Source organism: Paroedura picta, chromosome 2 (assembly GCF_049243985.1).
Source record: "Paroedura picta isolate Pp20150507F chromosome 2, Ppicta_v3.0, whole genome shotgun sequence".
In the NCBI taxonomy this organism is placed as follows: domain Eukaryota; kingdom Metazoa; phylum Chordata; class Lepidosauria; order Squamata; family Gekkonidae; genus Paroedura; species Paroedura picta.
Window position 1 is genome coordinate 1171375 of NC_135370.1, and position 24751 is coordinate 1196125.

Genomic DNA, 24751 nt, shown 5'->3' on the forward strand with positions numbered 1-24751 from the left:
AAATGGCAGCTGACTTACGGAGACCCCCATAGCGCTTTCATGGCAACAGACTAACATGGTTGGTTCGCTATTGCCTGACGCCATATGATGACCTTCCTTGGAGGTCCCCCATCCAAGTACTAGCCGGGGCTAGCTTTCGGGATCTGATGGGATCAGGCTAACACTTGAAGTCCTGTGTCCAGTTTTGGGCACCCCAGTTTAAGAGGGATGTAGACAAACTGGAGCATGTCCAGAGGAGGGCAACAAAGATGGTGAGGGGTTTGGAGACCAAGACGTATGAAGAAAGGCTGGGGGAGCTTGGTCTGTTTAGCCTAGAGAGGAGACGATTGAGAGGGGATCTGGTAACTATCTTCAAGTATTTAAAAGGGTGCCATATAGAGGATGGAGCAGAGCGACAGACCAGAACGAATGGGATGAAATTAATTCAAAAAAATTCCATCCAAACATCCGGAAGAAGATGTTTGAACAGGCTTCCTCGGGAGGTGGTGGGTCCTCCATCTTTGGAAATTGTTAAACAGAGGCTGGCGAGCCATCTGACGGAGAGGCTGATTCTGTGAAGGTTGGACTAGATGACCCAGGAGGCTCCTTCCAACTCTATGATTCTAGCCTAGGTGACCCAGGCGAGGGTGCAGAGGAATCCTCTTACTCACTGCTAACACAGAATCAAAAAACCTACAGCCGTGTTAACAAACTTCCTAAAATTGAAGGCTTAATAAAAAATGAATTATGTTACTCATCTACTGTCCTGTAAGGATAAAATAAAAAGCTTCATTTTTAAGGGAGTACAATTCCTCTTGTAGTTCTCTGTGTAATTAAAGGCATTTTCCCTTTCTACCATGTGCTGCTAAAGAGGGTGTGTCCCTGGCACGTTCTGCTAGCACAAAGGGCACCCCACCAAAGCAAGATATGGATAGAACACCCCTTGCCTCCATGGAATGTGCTACCCCAGGTGTGCCCTCACAGGATATAACTGATTACTTTTCCACACCCAAATTACTTATTTACCTCATTTATAACCCTCTTTTCTCCTCAACAGGGACACAAAGTGCGTACATCATTCTCCTCTCCTCCGTGTCATCCTCACAACAACCCAGGAGGTGCAGCCGGAAGTGGAGGCCGGACACCCAGACATGTCCCAGACACCGCACCTCCCACAGGGGCTCTTCACAAATATTAGAGCCACTGTACGGTACAGATATGACCCTACATGATCATGTTGATATCCCCCCCCCCTCCAATGACCAATGATCGGCCTGGGGGTGGGAAGGGGAGGAGCCCTGAGTACACAGCTCTGCTTCCCAACCATATTCTGCATGATTGAGCCACTTCTGCAGTTTCTTGAAGCCTGAAGAATGTTTCAGGAGCTTCTCAATTGTAAAAAAGCTGAGAACGGCTAATCTAACCACTGCAAGATACTGAGGGCCTTTTCGCACAGGGATCTTTGTTGCAAATTGTTTGCGGAATGAAAAATCGCCATTTAAAATAGTGGAATTCGTCGTTATGCATACCTGCCTTTGTAGTGGAATCAGTTGCGTTTTTTAGCGTTTCCCACAGGCTTCCGGTCTCGGCAGAAATCGCTAGAAAGGAAGCGCTATTGCCAAGCTCTTCCCGCCCCTGGCCGTCAAGCAGCCAATGGGCAGCCGTTAGCATGCTCCCAAACAGCCCCTTTCCCTTTAAGAAAGGTTTTTAAAAAAAAAAAAAACGACCCATAGCAATGAATCTAGGTAGATTCGTTGCTACGGAGAGACCCATCCAGCTGCCTAATGTGAGCTGTCGTTTGATTGTATGATCGTTTGCACGCTGCCTCGAGTGATAAAAAAAAAATCCCCCCCCCCCCTCTCACGGGCCAGATTTTCGGCTGAATTTATTTGTAAAAAATAAAGGGACTTTATTTCAGCAAACGGGCTTTTCAGTTGTTTGTGCTTAGTGACTAAAGGTGAAGGACTGAAGCCAGGGAAGCCTCTAAACAGAAAGAGGCTCGCCGGTGCGTTTATCCCCGCTCGCTCGGAGAAAAAAAAATGGCGATCGCTTCGCCGGAAGTTTGGAGGAGAGAGCCAGGGGGAGGGACTTTGAAGAACCAGCAACAATGGTAACGCACAGGTCTTTAGCGCTACTGTTGCAGATTGGTTGCAGGAGTGTATCGCTATCCGGAGGGTGAATCCACTTTTCTGGATTCCCCTGAAAGCGCCACAACGAAGCGCTTTTTGCTGATTGGTTTCAGGATTGTTGCAGATTGTCTACGACGTCGTGGGTTATGTCAAATTAGTAGCGTTTCCAAATAGCAACCATTCTGCTACTTTGAAGCCGTGCGAAATGGCCCTGACTCTTGAGGGTCCTACGAAGACAAACATTAAAGGACATGGTTCATCAACCTCCAGGTGGCCCCTGGGGATCTCCCGCCATGACACTCGATCTCCAGACAACCAAGATCAGCTCCTCTGGGGGAAAAGGCTGCCTCGGAGGGCGACTACGGCATGCCCTGCTGAGGTCCCCCCCCCCCGACTCCACCTCCCAAACCTCCAGGGACCTCCCAACACAGCCCTAGGAAACCTCCCCAGAAGTGACCGCAGCATGAAAACACGTTCCAAGGGAAGCTTTTGTGGCCAACAACTTACCACTTCGAAACAAGTAGCCAGCTTGAGCAAAACGCGAGCATAAAGCTGCAGTCTTCTGAGGGGCAAGAAGAACAGAGTGCTCAGCACCTCCACTAAGGGGTGACCGTCCTCATTCGTCTCTGACAAATCCTGAAGCAATGCCTGGTTTTTACTTAAGAAATCCCTGGAGGGAAAAAAAACAGGTGTGTGTTAGAAGCAGTAATGGGTTTAAACCAAGTACAACGATATAGGCTAGATATCAGGGAAAAAAATTTCAGAGTAGTTCAGCAGTGGAATAGGCTGCCTAAGGAGGTGGTGAGCTCCCCCTCACTGGCAGTCTTCAAGCAAAGGTTGGATACACACTTTTCTTGGATGCTTTAGGATGCTTAGGGCTGATCCTGCGTTGAGCAGGGGGTGGGACTAGATGGCCTTCATGGCCCCTTCCCACTCTAGGATTCTAGGAGTCTATTTCAGCAGTGGAAGTGGCTGCCTCAGGAGGTGAGGAGCTCCCCCTCACTGGCCGTCTTCAAGCAGTGGCTGGACAGATCCTTCTCCTGGATGCTGGAGGCTGATCCTGCACTGAGCAGGGGGTGGGACTAGATGGCCTGTATGGCCCCTTCCAACTCTGTGATTCTATGATTCTAAGCCTGGCTTTCAGGGCTAAAAAAAAGTTAAATTATTATTGTTGTGTAGAATCATAAACCAGTGGAGACGGAGGCAAATCCAGTGGGGGCGAAGAATTCATTCTCTTGCCAAGCAGGAAGAAAGGGAACAATTCAACAGAGTCACTTTGAGGAGTTAACTGTGTGCTCTGTTTATCCTCTGCCCTTCATCCCGGGAGCTCGGAGCAGCTTCCCATCCAGGTATGCTGGGTTTTGCTTCCTATTCCTCCAGAACCCTGTTCTGGCCAGGCTGCAGGGCTGGCTGACTTCCCTCCCCTCCTCCTGAACCAACTCCCAGAAGGGGAACAGGGCGAGAAGCAGCAGGCCATCCTCGGACGAGAGAAGCTTGGCTCGATCAGGGATCCGTGGGAAGAAGAGGAGTCGGCTTTTACACCCCACTTTTCACCACCTGAAGGAATCTCAAAGCGGTTCCTTCCCTTCCACTTCTCACAACAGACGCCCTGAGAGAGCTGCTCTGGGAGAATAACTCGAACGGGACTGTGACTAGCCCAGGGTCATGCAGCTGGCAGCATGTGGAAGAGTGCGTATTAGAAGCTGCTGCTCTTAACCACGGCGCCACACTGGCTCTCGCCGTCATGTGCTGAAGTTACCACGGCCTTTGACCCCGCTCACAGCTAAAATATCAAGATCTCCCAATCAGGCTATCCTTGGAGCTCCATCCACCATGAATGCTACATGGGTCTCCATAGACACCCCCCTTCCACACACACACCCACACACACACACACACACTCTCCTGCTCCCTCACTGGCGCTTCCTTTGACTCCCCCATCTCATGGCCATTTTATGCAGCTGGCAGCCATTTTGCTTGTTTCACTGCTGTTCATTGTCTACATTCCTTTATAATCTTTGTTTTAATATGCGGTTTCATGGCATTGTTTTGTACATGGGAAACATATCTGAAAAACTGTCTGGAAAGCTTGTGTAGGTAGGTAGGTAGATAAAGGCTCAAGTATATTTACTGCATTGCTAGAAAAAAGAAAAAGCTGATTTTTACACCCTGCTTTTCTCTACCCAAAGGAATCTCAAAGTGGCTTACAATTCCCTTTCCTTCCTCTCCTCACAACAGACACTGCGAGGCAGATGGGGCTGACAGCTCTGACAGAACTGCTCTTTAAGGACAGTTCTAGCAGAACTATGACTAGCTCAAGGTCACCCAGCTGGCTGCACGTGGCGGAGTGGGGAATCAAACCTGGATGAGAGGACACCACTCTTAATTTATTATTTATTTTAATAATGGCTGCACCACACAGAATGAAGAAGATTCCAGGAAGTTCCAATTAGGGAGCCATATTGTCGTTGTCGTCTCCCACTCCCACCAGAACTTATTAACTTTGCAGGGAGCTTTCCAAGAGGCAGTTCAAAGTAGCAAAAAATATGTTCAAAGAACATTACACTCAAATGCAAGGTTAAACGCAAAAAGCATTGCCCCCCCCCCTGAATTCCTCTCTGTCCTCTTTTGCAATGATAGACGTCCCGATCAAGGTATTTATGCAGCGATGAAAACGCTTTTAAACATCTGGAAAGGAACAAGCAGAAGGCACAGAAGACGGGGGGAAATCAAAGCTTTGGGAACAAAGGAGTAGCTCAGCGGACTAAACAGCAGGGTCCGGCTACACGATTAACGAGGGGCTGCCTGGGAGACATCAAAGGAGGGTGCCTTGCCTGGCTCCTCCTCCCCTCATTTTCTAACGAACTCGGAGGGAGGGGGGGACCCTCTTTCAGAAGGGCCACAAGACCAAATCCCGCCGAAGATCTCACAATGGAAGCACTGCAGAGTTGATCCCTGATGCATTTCTTCTTCCCTTTTCAGCAGAAAATGGTTGCAAAGGAGGTCCTTGGTTGCAAAGGAGGAATAGCCGAAAAGGACTCTGTCCAGTATCATTAACCGCTGGCATAACCCGACCCAGGCACCTGCTGCAGAGGCCTGGGCAGGCGGCAGGGAGGCTGTTCGGGCTGGGAGGCCTTCCCGCCCCGCCCCGCCCCCCCCGCCCCCCCCAGCCCAGGTGTCTGCCACAGGGGCCTGGCCAGGCGGCAGCCAGGCTGTTCACGGGCGGGGTCTCCCTGGCTTCCCCTCCCCCTAGCCTGGGCGGCCACTGCCAAGGCCCTGTCTTCCCTGGGGCTGGCAGGCCCCGTGACACGTGCTTACCTGACTGCCAGCTTTTTGTGTGCAAGACAGAGGGTGAGGCGGTCAGAGATGGGGTGTCCCCTACCTCAGGTGTAGTGAGTGACGTCCCCAAGGGTCAATCAGGGAGGTGGTTGGGGGCGGGGTGTCCCCTGCAACGGGTGACTGACGTCCCTGAGGACCAATGAGGTAGCAAGCGCATCAGCCACGCATGGGCCAGTCTTTCATGTGGAATGATAATGCACTAATCGTGACTGTGGGGAGCAGAATGCCCAGAGGCACACACTTGTTTTCATTTCATGTGCTCCAGAGTTTACTGGGGAGAACTGGCACGGGGATGGGGGGGGGGGAGGAAAAGGAGAATGCCTGGACAGAAGAAAGGAATGTGCAGACAGAGGCATCCCCTCTGCTGTGGCCAAAGAGGAAATCAAAGTCAGAACCGTAAAGAAGCACAGAAAGAACGCTCTGCCTCTGTCTCTTCACCCCACAAGGCAGGCAGGGAAGCCCAGGAGAGTGCCCGCTGCCTCCTCACCATCAGCACCCTTTTCACTTACATGGCTGCTTTGGAGAGAAGCGCAAATCCTCCCATCACGAGAAAGTTTGTCAGGGAAGTACAATACCTAAAGCAGAGAAGTGGAAAGGAAAAGGAGGATCAATTGAGTTGAAAAATTTAAAACACGCTAATGAACTTGCCGGATTAGGGCTGCCCACGGCCCGGGGTTTCCTGATATTCACTAGAGTAGGAACCTCAGGGCGGTTTAGAGAGTAATGGAAGAGGAAGGAGAGCTGTTTTTTGGTACCCCACTTTTCTCTTCCCAAAGGAGGCTCAAAGCAACTTCCATTCGCCTTCCCTCTCCTCTCCCCACAACAGACATCCTGTGAAGGAGGTCAGGCTGAGAGAGCTCTGAGAGAACTGGGACTGGGCCAATGTCACCCAGCTGGCTGCGTGTGGAAGAGAAGCGGGGAATCAAACCCGGCTCTCCAGATTAGAAGCTGCCATTCTTAACCAGTACAGGAGTGGGCAGAAAAGGACATAAATGTTTTCAATATACTGCTGCCTTTTTTAGAATATATGGAGGTGGGGGCATTACAAAGTATATGATGCCCAGAAAACTATCATATGATCTGCATTTATTAGCTAGCTGAATACAACAAATGGTATGATCTCTACAAAAAGCATTAATGTCTAGTAAGCCAAGTATCAAAACAAAAAATTGACTCCTGTAGCACCTAAGACCAATGAAGATTTATACAAGTTAAAAGGGGACTGAAACGGGGAATTAAGTGTATTAAATGAAGAGCATAATCTATTTTTTTCTGTATCAATAATGTAGATTACCTGTATTGTACTATCTTTAACCTTGGAAAATAAAACAAAAACTTTGATAAAAAAAAAGATTTATTCAAGGCGTGAGCTTTCGAGTGCTGGCCCTCTTCCTCAGACAATGGAACAAGGATCGTAACAGTACAGATATGAGGCAAAACTAAATTATTGGCAAACTGGTAAACATAACATCCAAATTACGCAGTCTGGTCATTCTTTGCTAAAACAGCTGATCAGTCCTTTTGGGTTCCGTTGTAGTTAACAAAAACATTGGAGGAATAAAAATGTCAGGGCTAGTAATTAACGGCAGACACCTTCCCAGTTGTAAAAAGAAACAATTAAGAGATATTAGTAGCTGCTTGCTCCATCCGTCTCCAGCCCAGCATGGAAGCATCCCCACCAGAGACAAGGTGCTCAGTTTGTTATTTCGTCCTGAGACAAGAGAGTTAGATTCTGAATTACATTACAAACTTGAATCTGAGCCAAGAATTGGAACACATCTTGACTGTACTACTATGTTCAACTTAATACTGTTGAATTTTTATTTTCTTCTTGTTTAAGCTAAGTTTAAGCTAAGCTTAAAGAGTTATTCTAAAAAGGCTAGAACGCAACCTCCAAATGAAAGGCTGTGTATGTAGGACGGCCACTTGTTAGGGAGGGGCTTATAGTGGGGGCACCTGTGCAATGGTTGAGGGTTTCTCAGCTACAATGAACAGAATCATTTTTAAGGATATAAACTTTTAAAACTTTTAAATTGTTTTACTGTATTGAATTATTGTAAACCACCCTGCGATGGTTATGCCAAGAGGGGCAGTCAGAGAAATAGCATCATAAATTAAAAGAAATAAATTAAATATCTGGTTAGCTACTGTCAAAATGGAATGCTGAACTAGATGGATGCTAAGGACCAGCCCTGAACGGGCCACCATACCAAGTAAATTTGGCCTTCTGGGCCACCATTCTGAAAAGGTCAGGAACCACCGACTCAGATGACCTGAGCTGAGATGAACAGAATTGTCACACTGTGGCTGTTTAAGCACTGGGAACTTCACTGCCCCAGCCCCCCGGAAGGAGCACAGATCGGGGGCGGATGAGGGGCACCAGGCCAAATGCTCCCCCAGGTGGGTGCAGGAAGAGGCGGGGCAACCTGCCACGACTCAAACTCCATCCTGCAGCCCGGCATGAAACCTCCAGAGCATAAACGGTTTGTGAGCACTTTGCTGGGTTGCATCATTCAGGAAGGAATAGCAGCATTAACATTCCATTTTCCTCCCAATGGTACGTTATCGTTTACATCTGAACAGTCAAAACGTGTGGTCATTTCATTTTGCTGTTAGCGTAACCATAAACACAGCTGGGCATTTTTTTGGAAGGGCCTCAAAACCCAAAATGTAGCCCCTCCCTCGCCATTTTTCTTACTCCCCCCACCCCCCATTATAAGTTCTCTCCAGCTACTCAATAAGGCTCCAGATAATAATGCAAGATGGAATTAGATACTTGCTCAGTGTAACTTTCCAAGAGCAGGCTGGCATGCTTCATGACGGCCAAGTTCTTTGCCTCTTTGGGTCCCTGGAGAAAGCTGGTCAGAGAGGCTCCATGCTGGCCAGTCAGGTAGCACAGCTTGCTGAACATGCTTGCCGTTTCCTGCAGGAGCTGAATGGCTGACACTGTGCCCAAGTTATCTGCACAGGGGAAGAAAGCTCTGTTGTACCAGGGGACGGCTCACAGGGGTCCCAGCACCGCTTCAATTATCAGCCCAGGCGCCTCCTGCACATCTTGGATAACAAACTTTCAATGCACATTAGAAGTAGACTCTCTTGTTTTGCATAGAAAAATCACGCTGCAAAAGCAAATTGGAAGTGGATTATCCAACATGTGCAGAAAGTAGCTTCTATCAAATTCCGCTTTCTATCAAACCAAAGACTAATTTTAGGCATGAGTCCAAAGAATGTAATTTAACGGATGAACAGCGTTTGGCTCCCCGATCAGAAGAACCCAAACTGAAAAGAAATGATCAGCAGCCACCACATTTTATGTACTGGCAGCACAGAACAGCTTAGCTGCCATGAAGAGCGAGGAGATGAGCTGTTTGGGGGTGCCCCAGGAGAGCAGCCAGGCTGGGATGCTTGAGGATTGTGGGGGAGAGTCTGGGTGCATCAAAAAAGGTGACAAAAGCCCAACCCCAAAGCTGCATCAGGCACCCTTAAGGTTGAGCAGAAACAATGTGAAACTGAATAAAACAAAATGCAATCCATCTGTTGCACATGGCACTTGAAATACAAAAGAAAAACACAGGCTCTGAATGTGGCCTCCGGGCCGAAACCACAAGACTAAGTAGCCCTCGGTGTTTATTACAGAACACAAATGACTATTCCACAGCTGACGGCATGCAAGTACAATCTCCATCACAGTAAACAAGGCCAGTGGGCCTTCTGCGGAGGTCACAAGTACACAGCTACACAAACACACCAAGAACAATTGTTGATATAGCGAGACAAAAGAGTCGATTGGCATTTTATTCCACGTGGCCAGGACCACAGATCTCATTCCATGATTTTCACACTGACGCATCAAAAGGTCTGACTGTAAATTATATCTAATTAGGGTCGTTTCTTCCTTCATACAGTTCAACCAGCAATTTGATACAGAGGACAATTTGGGTGGCCACGCAGACAGTCAGCAGGGAGCAAAGGGCCAGGGGGGTCAACCTGGAATGAGCAAAAGAAGTCTAGAATTCTGCTGCTGTTGTACTTTTATAGCACGGGGATACCCTTCGAACCCAGCAGCTGGCCTGGCAGGGAAGCGTTTGGCTCTTAAGCGCTACAGAAGCAGCGTTATGTCCTGGAACAGCAGGAGATCTTGTGCAGTCATAAAAGCAGCTGGCAGGTTCTTCTTTATCTGAACCTCCTGGTGCGTGGCGTGCACAGCGAAGATAGAGGGGGATACCTGTTTGGGGAGGTTTTACTTGCTCTTAAGACAGAAAATGAACAGCGGCAATCCCTTTAGACAAAAAGGAAGCTCTGCTTTGTAAGTTAGTCAGACGCAGAAGACGATGCTGTGAAGAAATGCCTTACCTAAGCCCAGGAGGGGTCTCAGGACTTGGGATTTTATTGCACTCAGTTTGGTGTAGAATTGTCTTTCTGTTGACGCCAATTCATGCAGACTGGCAATGTAGCCCATCATGTTCTGATCCACCAGCGCCAAACAGTTCGTTCCCCCTGCTGCCACACTGCTGATGTACCCTTGCTGGAAGGAAGGCAAACTATTTTTTAAAATCTAGGGGGAAAAAATCACAGTTACCTCTAATTGACACAGGCATCTTCTCCACCACAATAAGTAAATGCTGTCAAGTTGCAGGTGATTCGTGGCAACCCCGCTGGGGAGGGGGGGTTCAAGGCTGGAGATGAGCAGGGGTGGTTTGCCCTTGGCAGCCCAGGTCCTTCCGTGGTCCCCCATCCAAGAACTAACCGTGACTTGCAAGACTTCGCTTTCATGCTCTGAACTGCTGGGGGGAGGAGGCTGTTACGGGAACCTTCTTCCTTACTGATGCAACACACCAAATATACAACCATGTGGGTCGTTATGAATTCCTTATTTCTAGTCTCCTCTGCTTGCAATGTATGGCTGCGAAAGTTGGACCATAAGGAAGGCCGAGCGTCAAAGAATTGAGGCTTTTGAACTCTGGTGCTGGAGAAGACTCTTGCGAGTCCCTTGGACTGCAAGGCGAACAAACCGGTCAGTCCTAGAGGAGATCAGCCCTGACTGCTCTTTAGAAGGCCAGATCCTGAAGATGAAACTCAAATACTTTGGCCACCTCATGAGAAGGAAGGACTCCCTGGAGAAGAGCCTAATGCTGGGAGCGATCGAGGGCAAAAGAAGAAGGGGACGACAGAGAATGAGGCGGCTGGATGGAGTCACTGAAGCAGTAGGTGCAAACTTAAATGGACTCCGGGGAATGGTAGAGGACAGGAAGGCCTGGAGGATCATTGTCCATGGGGTCGCGATGGGTTGGACACGACTTCGCACCTAACAACAACATAACAAGTCTCCTCTGCACAACTGTAACCCCCCCTTTACCTGTTGGTTTCTAGGGGGTTTCACGAGAGGGCTAGAGGATCCTACTGAAGCAGTACCACAGGGACACCAAGAACCACGAGAAGGGCAATTCCCACAGTCCCTGAGAAGGTCTACAGGGCCCAGGTGTTGAACAGGGTTTGCACCCAAAGCTGCCAGGGGCCCGGTGTGGAGGGGCAGCACGCTGCTTCAGGCATGAATGGCCGCTTGGGTGGCAAAGCGCCCGCCCCTCGTGGTGAGGGAAGAGGAAACCCACTAAGAAACAAGTCCAGACTCTGCTGGGGTCCGGAGCTGGTTCCTGGGAGGGAGGGCATTTCCATTCCCAAACACGACTAACAGGCTACAAAATTTTAAGCTGACACCCAGCAGGATAAGAAATTCCATACCTTACTGCAGGGCAGCACCTGTGTTGGCCTCTTTGAGCAGCCATTTTCACCTGAGGCATCGCCTTCCTCCTTCTCTCCTTGGCCACTGTAATAGAGTAAGGACTGGAAGTCTTCCCCATCCACAAGAAAGAGAGAATAATCTGGACCTGCCACCATATGCCAGACATTTTTGTCATTGTCTACCTGGAAGCCGCACAGAGAGAGAAAAACAAATAATTCACAGAACAATAGCAACAGAAAAGACTAAGACTCTACTAGAAAGAAAAAGGGAACTTCTGGATCATAAGAAAGGGTTTATAGAAGATTTATTCCAAAACAATTTATTCCGTTGCACATGGAAAATTAAAATCTTCTCCCTTGAGTTTGATCAAGGCAAGTAGCCTTTGTTATTTAAAAACACAAGTTAGCATATCACAATAAACTGCATATGATTCAGCAGTCAAAATGTCATGTATTTAATTCTGAACAATTGCTGCATGAGGCGGACTGAAATATCCACAAAATAAGGCCATGTTCTAAAAGATGGGATATTCTGCATGCAGTAGGGAACCCTGAGGACCAAAGCAATGTCAGAGTCCAGAGGAGGGCAGCAAAGATGGTGAGGAGTTTAGAGACCAAGACATAGGAAGAAAGGTTGGGGGAGCTTGGTCTGTTTAGCCTGGAGAGCAGATGACTAAGAGGAGATATGATAACCATCTTCAATTACTTGAAGGGCTGTCATATGGAGCAGAGTTCTTTTCTGTTGCCCCAGAGGGTTGGACCAGAACCAGTGGGTTGAAATTAATTCAAAAGAAATTCCGTTTAAACATCCGGAAGAAGTTCCTGACAGTCAGAGCGGTTTCTCAGTGGAACAGGCTTCCTTGGGAGGTGGTGGGTTCTCCATCTTTGGGGATTTTTAAACAGAGGCTGGAGAGCCATCTGACGGAGAGGCTGATTCTGTGAAGATTCAAGGGGGTGGCAGGTGACAGGGGATGAGTGAGAGGGTTGGGAGTGTCCTGCATAGTGCAGGGGGTTGGACTAGATGACCCATGAGGTCCCTTCCAACTCTAGGATTCTATGATCTGTGTTCCCACTTGTCTTTCAAGAATTTTGAAATATTTCTGTTGTTGTTGTCGTCAGCCATTCAGTAGTGTCCGACCCTCAACGATCCCATGGCACAGCTGTTGCCGTGATCCCCGATCCCGCACCCCCCTCCCTCAGCCGTGCAATGTCCTGGCTGGTGTCCATCTTGATTGTGTCCAACCACCGTGGTCTTTGTGGCCCTGGCTTCCATTTCCCACTGATCAGTCCCGGCGTAATTGCTTTCTCCACTGAGTGGGATTGCATGGCACAGCCAAAGTGAGTGAGCCGGAGTCTTGCGATTCTGCCTGCCAGTGACAGATCAGACTTTATGCGCTGTAGGCTGCTTAAACAAGACCGATGGTTCAGATTACTGCGGTCTAGAGACCCTATTGGACCCTTTATGTCTATCTGGCAATCTCTATGAGGCGAAGGAGAAATGCACGTTCATTTTTTAAAATGCAAAGATGACCTGAGCTTTAAACTTTAGCTAAATATCACTTGCAAAGAGAAACATTAAATCGTAAGAAATACCTTGGCAAGACGAGGCACTGTGGTTGGAGAATGTATGTGACAAAGCTGTCCGAAAGCATTACTGCCCCACGAATAAACCTGTGTACAGAAACATGGGCAGAAGAGGAAAAGAACAGCGACTTCATATTCAAAAGCAGTGAATTGTCACTAATCAAGCCATGTCATTCAACTGGCACTCGTACTTCTTCTAAGTGTCACAGACAGCTATTCTTCAGAGAGGATGGCCTTCCGATGCTCAGTTCAGCACCTCTGGGCTCAGTCAGCCCACTCATGTCTTCCCTCATGGCTGGAGCCTCACCAGGACTTCTGGGAAGGCTTCCAATTTTTAAGAGTATTGGCCAGTAGCTGGAGCACACCCTTCTATTATGTATTCATTCATTTTAAAATGTGTATGCTTCCCTTCTCCAAGGGCTGAGGGAGGCTTACTGTGCATCTTAAATCAAGGTTAGAACGTTTTAAACGTTTAAAACAACCGATTTTGTTAAAACTCAACAGAACTTTCCGCCTTCTCTCCGGGAAGAGGGAGGGGATAATAAGGTGCGCTGACGATGGGAACTGAGTGGGTGTGCAGATAGTTATGGTTCATGTTGGGAGGCCAGCTTGTGGAGGGCGTTGGGAGGCCTCAACGCCAGGCCTTGTGGAACCGCTCTGTCTTGTGGGCCCCGCAGAACGCTTTCAAGCCCCGCGGGGCCCCGACCTCCCCCAGGAGAGCATGCCACCACGCCAACAGTGGTCACAGGCCACGGCCAGTTTGACTTCCTTGAGGCCGGGGACCTTGAGCCGATTTTGGATGCTTGACTGTAGATTTTTGGGGGGTGTGCAGTGGAGGGGGCGATCCCATAGCGTTCCACACCTGAGTTTTTTCTTCTGCTTTTTGGGCACGCACGTCATTCATGTGCCTTTTTTCTCCTTACTCTTTCCTACGTTTTATTTAACAACTAGTAATCAAGCCCGCTGCAGGGGAATGCAGCGGGCGCTAGGTCCTCCCTCCCTCCCTGGGGGGCCCTTTCTCCACAGAGGGGCACCCATGGGCGGGGGGGGCTCCCTGGTCTTCCTCGCCCCCCTCCCACCACCCCGCCGCCTCAGGCCGGCGCCGGCCGCTCCCCTCCCTACCTGGGCCACGGCCGCGGCGGCGCGGGGGCCGCCGGCGTCTCCATCCTCGCCGGGCTGAAACGGGCGCCGCTGCCAATCGGCGCCAGGGGAGAACCTGCCGGGAGGCGGCGACGGAGGCGGCGACAGCTGCTGGGGCGAGAGCGATGCCGCCTCCGCCCCCAGTGAGCAGGCGCGGCGGCGGAGGGACGCGAAGGCGGCGGCCAGAGGCTAGCTGGGCCGGGAGCCCCGCCGGCGCCGGCTGTGGCAGGGAGGTCGGCCGGCCGCCGGCCGTCAGCGACCAGGGGCAGCCCCGCCGCCCGTGACGGGAAACTCCGGAAACCCCCGTTTGTTTGGTTTGCGGCGGGCTGAGGCGGCGAGAGGCGCTTCGCGCCTCCCGCCGCGTCAGCCCGCCAGGCAGGGAACCCCCGGCAGCCGCGCTTTGCGCGACTGCCGGGTGCTCCCTGGGTCGGCGCCCTGACGCGGCGAGAGGCGCTTCGCGCCTCTCGCCGCGTCAGGCCGGGAGGAACTGCGAGCCGCGCTGCGCGCAGCTCGCAGTTCCTGGAGCTGGGAATCGGAGGGACTGTCTGTCATGAGGAAGGGTCCAATCCGGACCCTTCCTCATCACAGACTAATCCCACCTCTACCCCTCTTAGCGAATTATATAGTCCGTGGCGCCCGTGGCGCCACGGGCGGTTTAAAGATGGGGGAATCTTAGGTATTACGGGCTCCTCATTGTCTTCCCTGTACATTCAGCCCTTCCTTTAAACCTTGCCACTCTATTTCCTAGCCTGGAAACTGATCAGATCCTGCTCAGAAGCCACCATGTGCTCCCCATTCCTCACTGTAGAAGGAGCATGCTCTCTAGATTTCAGTGAATGTCCTCATAGAGACACACATTCTCCAGTTTAAAATCAAATACACTCATTTATGCTTCTTGAAAAGGCGTGTGCATTTGTGCCAAAAGCTGTCAAGAGTGTTGCTTGAGAACCTGAATCAAGTCAGAGTTTGACCAGGGGAACAGGAACCCGAGATGATCAAGCGAAGCTCCGCGAACATGAGCCGAGCCCCGTAGCGTATCCAGCTACCTGTGACTTGGCCGTGAGGGCCAGGGAATGTTGTCCTCCAGCAGACAGATGGATGACCTCCTTTCCATCAAGGCTTTTCACACATAATGGCTGGAGTCTGTGGACCCAACAAAACGAAATCAGGTTCCTCAACATGAACATGCAGCCCATAAAGTTGTACTATGAAAGGCAGATTTTTAAGTGAGCTGAAATATTATTAACAGCTCGCAGGAGAATGTCACAACAACATTGACACCAAGTAAGTGCTGTTTCTTGTGGGCCCTCCCACTCTCCTTACAGATGGGCCTAACTCAATGACTAGAGCAATGAACAAAATGGCAACAATTCTGTAAACGAACTCCATGGCTCCCACCAGCAGCATCTTTTAGCTGACATCCCTCAAACAACAGAGATCAACCAGCCTGCAAGTGACGTAGCACAGTGGTCCCCAACCTGCGGTCTGCGGCCCGGTGCCGGGCTGCGAAGGCCAGGGCGCCGGGCCACAGTTCCCTATCCCCGCCTCCCCCACAGTAAAAAACTTCCCCAGGCTGCAAGCTTGCGGCCCGGGAAGCTTCTTACTGCGGGAGGCGGGGAGAGGGAATCAGGGCTGCGCATGCGCACATGTGCGGCCGAAATCACGCATGTGCAGCACTTTCGCGCATGTGCAGCACTTTCGCGCATGCGCGATTTCGGCCGCGTATCACGCATGCATGCTGCGCGGGCGGGGCAGTTGCCCTGCCGGTCCCCAGCAGGAAAAAGGTTGGGGACCACTGACGTAGCAGACTGCCGGGTGCAGAAAAAGCCTGGCCTGGAAGAGCAGCCTTCAGGAACGCCTTACCTTGGCAAGACATCCCCGTGACCGAGCTGCCCGGCACTGCCCTTTCCCCAGCTCCACACCTCCGTTCGCAAGGATGGGAGGAGCGCATCCGCTTCACCGCTGTAGGTGGGCGTGAGGGCCACCGTCCTCATTTTAGCCCGCCCGACTTTTCTCAAGAGCCTCGGAGAAACTGTTACGAAAGGAAACAAGAAAGGGGAGGGGGAAACCACTTAGAGCAGGGGTAGTCAACCTGTGGTCCTCCAGATGCCCATGGACTACAATTCCCATGAGCCCCTGCTGGCAGGGGCTCATGGGAATTGTAGTCCATGGGCATCCGGAGGACCACAGGTTGACTACCCCTGTCTTAGAGCACAGAAACAAAGAAAGCAAATTCTTCCCGTGGCCAAACACAAGACAATAGAGATCACTGCCTGTGGCCAAAGGCCATTGCAATCTGACACGGGCAACTACAAACATCAGCCTTAAAACAATCTAACCAAGAAGTAATGCTCAAATAGCAGCCTAGAATAAATCTTGGTTGGTCTTAAAGGTGCTGCTGGACTCCCATTTTTGTTGATCTACTTCAGACCAACACAGAGACCCACTTGAATCTAATCTAAACCCAGACAGTCTGAAAACAGAAGTCTTCTTCGTGCAGCCTGTATGAGGAGGAACAAGCACGTTTCACACTAGCTCTCCCTGTTTAAAAGAGCCTCTGCCCATGAGGCTGGGAGTTCAATCCCAGCAGCCGGCTCAGGGTTGACTCAGCCTTCCATCCTTCCGAGGTTGGTAAAATGAGGACCCAGCTTGCTGGGGGGTAAACGGTAATGACTGGGGAAGGCACTGGCAAACCACCCTGTATTGAGTCTGTCATGAAAATGCTGGAGGGCGTCACCCCAAGGGTCAGACATGACTCGGTGCTTGCACAGGGGATACCTTTACCTTTACCTTATCTTAAAAAGAGCCTCTTGTGGCGCAGAGTGGTAAGGCAGCAGACATGCAGTCTGAAAGCTCTGCCCATGAGGCTGGGAGCTTGATCCCAGCAGCCGGCTCAAGGTTGACTCAGACTTCCATCCTTCCGAGGGTGGTAAAATGAGTACCCAGCTTGCTGCTGGGGGGTAAACGGTAATGACTGGGGAAGGCACTGGCAAACCTCCCCGTATTGAGTCTGCCATGAAAACGCTAGAGGGCGTCACCCCAAGGGTCAGACATGACTCGGTGCTTGCACAGGGGATACCTTTACCTTTATCCCTGTTTTGGAAAGGAAGGCACAATAAGGTGGGGATGACGATGGTGATGAAGACTAAAATTTCCCAAGGGAGTCGTGCTGCCCACTTCAGATTATGTGGCCCCCGATTAACAGTTAAATGCCTACGTCCAGCCTCCCTGCAAAGCAGATGACCCAGGTGGCAAATGCATCTTCTTTTTCTAGCTGCAAAAGGCTTCAAGTGTTACTGTCAGTCGCTGGCTGCTGACCTCCAGAGGTGGCTGGCTGGAGATCTCCTGGGTGTACACTTGATCTCCGGGCAAGAGGGATCGATCCACTAGGTGGAAGGTGGAGCAATATATCCCTCTGAAATACCTTCCCCGCCACCAACCCCACCCTTTTCCAGTTCCGCCCCCCCCCCAATCTCCAGGTAGTTCCTGACCTGGAGCTGACAACCCTACCGGCAAGATTTCACTATTTGGAATTAGTCAATACTCACATGGGAGACCACCCAGAATGTCCCAGGCCACGAAGCAGATACAAGCAAGGGCCAATCGCCCCTGTTCATCTCTTGCCTTAAAACTACGGCAGGGGTAGTCAAACTGCGGCCCTCCAGATGTCCATGGACTACAATTCCCATGAGCCCCTGCCAGCGAATGCTGGCAGGGGCTCATGGGAATTGTAGTCCATGGACATCTGGAGGGCCGCAGTTTGACTACCCCTGCTCTACAAGGTTACTGGAAATCAGCTGTGATCCGACGGCACTTTCCACCACCCCCCAAGAACCATCTTCCCCTTACCTTGGGACAGCAAACCAGGTAAGGAAAGTCTTCTGCAGACGCCTTCGGACTCTTCTTCTCGAATGTCCACCAAGCTGGAACTCTTCTTCCCCTGCATCGACTCCAGCTTGACCTGCTCCTCTCGGGTCTCCTTCAGCCCGTCTGGGCCGGGAGGACCACCGCTAGGTGGAGAGGCTGCGTCACCAGGAGTCGTGCCGTAGAAGTTAATCACCTTCTTCAGGGACAGGGCTTCATAAGTGGCAGCTACTCTCACACCAACCGCTGACGCACAAGAGACCACCAGGCTGTTAAGTGCAGAGGCACCAGGACCAGCTGGGCCAGGCAAGCAAGCGACAAGATCCTCCTCTTGGGACGGCTAGAAATACAGTAAAAGAAACTCAAGAAGTCTCTTGTATTGGGCAACTTAAATCAGGAAGTTTTAAGCCAAGATAGGACAGCTCTCTGCATTGTACTATGTGTAGAATTACAGGCTGCCATATGGAGGATGGAGCAGAGTTGGTCTCTCTTGCCCCGGAGGGACAGACCAGAACCAATGAGATGAAATGAATGCAAAAGAAATTATGTCTCAACATCCGGAAGAGGTTCCTAACAGTTAGAGCAGTTTCTCAGTGGAACAGGCTTCCTCGGGAGGTGGTGGGTTCTCCATCTTTGGAAATTTTTAAACAGAGGCTGGAGAGCCATATGACGGAGAGGCTGATGTGGGATGTGAGCGTCCTGCATAGTGCAGGGGGTTGGACTAGATCAGTGGTCCCCAACCTTTTTATCACCGGGGACCGGTCAACGCTTGACAATTTTACTGAGGCCCGGGGAGGGGTAGTCTTTTGTCTACCTGACCTCTGCTGCACTTGCTTTCCCGCCGGTGCCCCTGACTTCCTGCTGCCCACTGGGGGGGATCTGCCAGCAGTAGCTGCGCAGTGCCACGCCAAGGGGAAGCCCCAGCCATGGCGGCCGTCAGAGCAGAAGAAGAAGAGTTGGTTCTTAGATGCCGCTTTTCCCTACCCGAAGGAGGCTCAAAGCGGCTTACAGTCACCTTCCCATCCCTCTCCCCACAACAGACACCCTGTGGGGTGGGTGAGGCTGAGAGAGCCCTGATATCACTGCCCGGTCAGAACAGTTTTATCAGTGCTGTGGCAAGCCCAAGGTCACCCAGCTGGTTGCATGTGGGGGAGCGCAGAATCGAACCTGGCATGCCAGATTACAAGTCCACACTTCTAACCACTACACCAAGCTGGCTCTCAACACCAAAGAACACCAAAGTTTAGCAGGTGGCAGAGTGGCAGGGCAGCCCTCGAGGGAACACCGGGGGAGGAGGACGAGGAGGCGTGGCCCGGTACCGACTGATCCACGGACCGGGACTGGTCCGCAGACCGGGGGTTGGGGGCAGCTGGACTAGATGACCGAGGAGGTCCCTTCCAACTCTATGATTCTATGCTGCTTCAGGCTGATCCTGCGTTGAGCAGAGAGTTGGCCTAGATGGCCTGGGTGGCCCCTTCCAACTCTGTTATTATATGACTCTATAATATCAAAACAATACCAAGATGTGCAGCCTTCCTTTCCATTCTGTTCCCAGGTCAGAGTGGAGAATTAAACATGCATATTATTCTAACAAAAGGGTTACCCACAAATATGATAACCAGACTCACAAGCAGAAGAGCAAAACTGTAGGACAACTTCATTTAACCAAAAGTTTAAATCAGTTTCTCAGACGTGGTGCCTGGAGACCCCTTTCCCCAAACTCATCAGGTGCTTGTAGAAAGTGGGTGGGGCCAGGCGAGGCTTTTGTCCCGATTTTGTGCAGATTTTCTTTTTAAACATTGTACTGGCAGAATCTGACACCACAGCACAGGCTCCTGGCTCTTCCGCTCTTTGAAGTTGTTGGGAGCCTCGGCTAAGTAAGTCAGAGGCAATTTCCACAAGGACCAAAGTGCTCTTTGCCGATAGCAGTCAAGATCTTGTTCCCACGTTTACATGTTGTTGCCCTGAGTGTTTTTCTCCTTGTGCCGTTAAGCTGTTTAATTGACCTCTCATGTTTTTATATTAGCATCCTTTGCATTGACCTTGTCCCTGTGGCCTGTTCCTTTGGTTCTGTCCTATGATGTTGGCAGGTTCTTTAGTGCTGACCCCGATTAGTGATGCAGTACATTTCCACAGAACTCTCTCCCGTGTTCTCTCTTCTACAGGCCTTGGGTAGCTGAATAAGTGACTCTGAGTGTTGTGTCAACCAGCACTGCTTTTGCGGGCTTTTAGTGCAGGGAGGCTGCCGGACATTTTCTGCACTCGGTCCTTGCACGCCAAGATTCGTGATTGCCAATATAATCACGTTGGCTTAATTGTAACTCCGTTTCAGCAAGGAAACTCCTTACGCCTGTTTGCATATTTCTTCAATAAAGAGATTTCTTTTGCTTTGAGAAATTTGATGGGGCTCTTACAGTAGGCCCACAGCTTGCTGCTTGTGACCAAGCATGAGCCATGCTATCGGGAGCAGCCACAGGCTTCTAGTGAATTAGATCCTCTGCCTATCAAGGTCAGTGTTGTCTGCTCAGGCTGGCAGCAGCACCTCTCCAGGGTCTTCGGCAGAGGCCCCTCACATTACCTACAAGCGGAGTTTTTAAACTGGAGATGCCAGGGGACTTCTGAGTTACCACAACTCAAGTGTGATCGATGACACTTCCTAGCACCACACCTTAAGTCAGAGATTCCCAGTCTGGGGTCTGCAGAGGGAGCTCCAGAGGGGTCCAGAGGGGGCCTTTCCCCTCCAGTCTTAGTCACAGTCTAGGGGACCAGCCACTTGCACCGTTCTCTTGTGGCTTCTGCGCCTGGGAAGGGGCGACGCCTGCATGCCTACTCCCACCTTAAACCACCTCCCGTCTCTCCTCCCTCGAGTCTGCCTGTGACACATCACTGGGGGGTGTGTGGGGGGTTCATGGCAGGGAGGCGTGGCCAGCTGAGATCCCTTCCAAGGCTCAACAAAGCCTGAAAAATCATTTCAGGGGCTCCTCCACAGTCAAAAGGCTGAAATTGGCTGCCTTAGTTCATCCAAGGGTCTCCCGTGGATATGCAAATAGGCCAGTTGTAGCTAAGAAACAGGATCCTGCCAATCCAGAATTCCCAATTTGCCAGTGACTTCTTTGATTTGGGGGGAGGGAGAATTTCCTTGCCCTCTTCCTCCTCGCCCCACTGCCTTTGGCCTGCCCACTCGCTCTCCCATTGCTGCTTTAGCTCCCCTCCCCCGGCTTGCTCAGAGCTTTCTCTCTCTGTAGGGCTGGCAGGTCCAGGATCCACCGCTTCTGGTGCTGCCGGCAGCATTTCTGCTTGCCCTTCTGTGTGGCTGTGGCAACTCACAATGATGCCCGGACTCTACCGTTTTAGGGATTTCCCTGTCTTAGAATTTCCCCCAGTTTCCCTGGAACTAGGAACTAGGAGTAGTCAGAGTGCGGACTACAATTCCCATGAGCCCCTGCCTCTTCATTCACGAGAAGCAAGCTTGACGCAGTTCCTAACAGGGCATTGGGCAAGCAGGTATAATTCCCCGGCTCCAGTGCTGGGAGACGAATGAACTCCGAGGCTTTTGTTTAGAGCAGGAAGGAGGAAGGATCAAACATTTGCTCCCTATCCAGCCAGACACACTCAGTGGAAATGGAAGACCTTTCCAGAGACGTACAGAGAACCACAGCCCTGTAACTACAAGCAATTAGAAATTCCATAAGGAGTACAAAGCCTAAAGCGATTACATTTGCTGCACCTATAGATTTCCTGCAGCATTCCTTTAAAAATAAATTAAAGTCATACAGAAAGTACCTACAACAAATACACACACACACACACACAGGTGTAAGCCTGAGACCAACCAATCCAAGGTACCAGGGGGTTTAGAAATGTCACCAGGGTGCCTGGTAGTTTCAACAGCCGTTTCCTTGAAGGGGCTCTTGGTGGCTCTCAGTAGAAGCAGAGAGGGCCCATGGCTCAGGGGCAGAGCATCTGCTTTGTATGCACAAGGTCCCAGGTTCAATCCCCGGCATCACCAATTGAAATGACCAATTAGTAGGTGAAAGACTTTTGAACAACCCGGAGCTGCTGCCAGTCTAAGAGCTGACCTAGATCAGCCTTTCTCCACCCCTGAAACCTTCTTCAGAAACCCCAGAAGTGGCATGGTCATGCAGAATGTGGTGGGGAAGCAGAGCTGTGGACATGCCCACCCGGGGCCCCTCCCCACATCATTGGCAGGTTAACATGACAATTTATAGTTGTATCACCCGATAAATGTCTATCAAATTTTAAAAATGGCCGGAATCAGCACAAGCCAGGATCACACGTTCAAGTACGAAGCTTACGTAGAGCAAAGTTTGAGTCCAGGAGCACCTTTAAGACCAGCAAAATTTAATTCTGGGCATAGGCCACGGTGTAGCTTGCATGAAAAGGATCCTTAGTAGTCTTAGTAGACCATACATTGAACAGGAGTCAGCAGTGTGACTCGGCGGCCAAAAAGGCCAAGAGGATTTTGGGCTGTACCAAACGGAGCATCGTGTCCAGATCCTCTGGGGAGGAGAAGGTTGTTGAGTGGGGGAGGAGGGGGGGAGGCTAGCATTCCGCCACTGGGGAAGATTAAATGTTGAAGATGGGGACTGTTTTTACTCTTCTAACATTTTATTCTTGATTGCGATTGAGATTTCATCGTTGTAACCTGCCTGAGCCAGCACTGCAGGGAGCAGCAGGTAAGAAATCAAATAAATAACAACAAGAGCTTATCTAATATTTCAGAATGGGGCGTGTCCGGATTGGGCCACTTGCCCGGGGTGAGCTGCTCACCCAGCATTGCCGCCAGACGGTTCCTGGACGGCGGGGAGGGCACTTATGCGGCTCACGTCCTCCCCCCACGCCGGGCCCAGCTGCCAGTGGGTGGCCTGGCTCCTGGTGGGGGCTGCTGCTGCTGCGCGGCTGGACAGGGCCGGGTGACGGCCTCGGCACGGCATCCAGGGTGTCCAGCGAGCCCCTGGCCGACCACCAGCGCTCCAGCCACTCGCCGGCAGCCTGCCCACCAGTGAGGCGCTCGGCTGGCCTCGGGGCCAGAGTCCTGCTGCTCCCATCGCCTGCCCAACCTCCGCGGCCGCCCCTCCCGTCCAGCCTCGCAAGGACGTCGCTCCCCCCATGCCCGCTCTCACTCCCGGGGGCCGCTAGCGCCCAGTTCATTTCTGCATGCAATGGGCTTTTGGGCTGGTACCCTGAATAACTCTTTGTTGGCCTTAAAGGTGCCCCAGGACTCCCCCTTGGCTCTGCTGCTTCAGGCCAACATGGCTGCCCATCCGACTCTCCACTCCTAAGGGCTGCAAGAGTCTCAGAGAGTCAGAAGGCCTTACAAACTGCAGCAGCGTACACATAACCCTGCAGGAGCAAGTACCTGTTCGAGTTCTGGGCTGATCTCCTCCTCCCCACTTTCGTTCAGCAAAGGATCCGCTAGGCCCGCTGCGAGCTGCTCGGCTGCCCTTCTGCCTGTCGCCAAGGGAGGCTGCTGCCCCGGGCTGGAGATGCCACTGTCTTCCTGACCACCACTGCTGAGGCACAAGTCGGCCCCGTCATGCTCCGGCCCCACAAGGGCTCCCGGACAGTCCTCCTCTTGGCTGCCTGGAGCACTTTTCCCGCAGGGCGTTTCCAGCGGGGAGGGAGAGACGGGGTCTTCGGCTTGGGCCTCGGCCAGGACCACTCCTAGAGGGCAGCAGTGGTTATCGGAGATGATGACGTGGTCTTCTTTGTCCGTCATGGTAATCAGCAGCTGGCTGCAATGGTTGCATCTCTCTGGGATCGGCTTCATGTCCTGCGGGGGGAGGCACTGGACCAGAGCCAGGCTGTGAGCAGCCCCACACGCGATCTGCAGCACCACCCGCCCTGCCAGGTGCTCGACCTTCTGTGGCCTGGTCACCGGGAACGCCGTGGTGATGAGTCCCAGCTGGCACCCGCTTCCCCAAGCCCAGATCTCCCGGCCGAGGGAGAGCGCCAGGGTGTGCTCCTCCCCGCAGGCCAGCTGCAAGATCTGGATGGGCAACGAAGGGCTCGTCTCAGAGTCGGAAATGCTGACGGGGTGCGGGTCGGGGACGGCGGCTTGGCCCGCCACGGCACACTGGCCGGAGGCGTTGTCCCCCCACACGTACGCCCCACCATTCTCGGTCACGGCCCCGCTGTGGAAGCTGCCGGCGGCCACGCTGACAACGTTTTGCCCACTCAAGGCCTTCTCCAGGATGGGACAGCCGACACAGGCGTCTTGCAGCCCATCCTTCCAGGGGAGTCTGCCAAAGCTGTACACTGAACCACCTGGGGGGAGGCAAGGGGAGGGGGCGGGAGAGAAACACCAAAATGAAAGTTCATAAAATCAACGCGACCTTTCCTCCCCTCTTGCTCACAAGGAAGGGCAAAACAGAAGCACCCTTATTATGAGACTAGGTGGCTAAATACAGGATTATCAGAACTGAGCAGGCAAACAGGCAGAGAACTCACTTGTCCCCACGCTGGGTCCTATGGATAGATAGATTCAAGTCCAGTAGGACTTTAGAGATCTACAGGAGTTTGGGGGTTCCATCGGCAAGCTTCAGCTCTCAAAAGCTCGTGCCTCCAAAGCTGGTGCTACTGGGCCCAAATCTAGTCCCTCTACTGTAGGCCATCCTGGCTACCCTCTGGTCCTAGGAGGCTCATGGGAATTGTAGTCCATGGTCATCAGATGGGCCACCGTTGGGCCACGCCTGGACTAGCAGAAGCAGGACTTCCTTTTCCCTTACATCTGAAAACCCCTGCCCCTGCCCCTCCCCAAAGGCAAAGAGGTCAAGAGACCATCCTAGGCAGAAAGCCAGGCAGAAGGTCCCCCTTTCCCTCTCGTCAACTGCAGGGGGTCCACATCCCACAGTGAAGAGCTTCTCAAAGACAAAAATCCCACACAAAACTAGAGAAAGGTTTCAAAGAGGTCAGGAACAAGGCTGCACTTTTCCTTAAAGGAACTCATGGCTCCA

At 51.6% G+C, this 24751-nt stretch overlaps 1 protein-coding gene across 5 annotated transcripts in view; it reads right to left on the minus strand.

Moving 5' to 3' along the window:
* Positions 1–24751, minus strand: part of ALS2 (alsin Rho guanine nucleotide exchange factor ALS2) — a 71030-nt gene that overhangs the window by 36625 nt on the left and 9654 nt on the right. For 4 of the 5 annotated variants that reach the window (XR_013227958.1, XM_077319163.1, XM_077319160.1 and 1 more), the window contains exons 4-13: positions 23155–24062; positions 17760–18114; positions 15774–15942; positions 14957–15053; positions 12780–12857; positions 11187–11369; positions 9801–10002; positions 8228–8408; positions 5957–6022; positions 2616–2778 (exon numbers count right to left, since the gene is read on the minus strand). Coding sequence is in view for 4 of the 5 variants with exons in the window: in XM_077319163.1 (XP_077175278.1) it covers positions 2616–2778; positions 5957–6022; positions 8228–8408; positions 9801–10002; positions 11187–11369; positions 12780–12857; positions 14957–15053; positions 15774–15942; positions 17760–18114; positions 23155–24062 (2402 nt within the window). In the remaining variant the exon portion in view is untranslated. The remainder of the gene's footprint in view (positions 1–2615; positions 2779–5956; positions 6023–8227; positions 8409–9800; positions 10003–11186; positions 11370–12779; positions 12858–14956; positions 15054–15773; positions 15943–17759; positions 18115–23154; positions 24063–24751) is intronic. The other variant, XM_077319162.1, reaches the window with a different exon arrangement.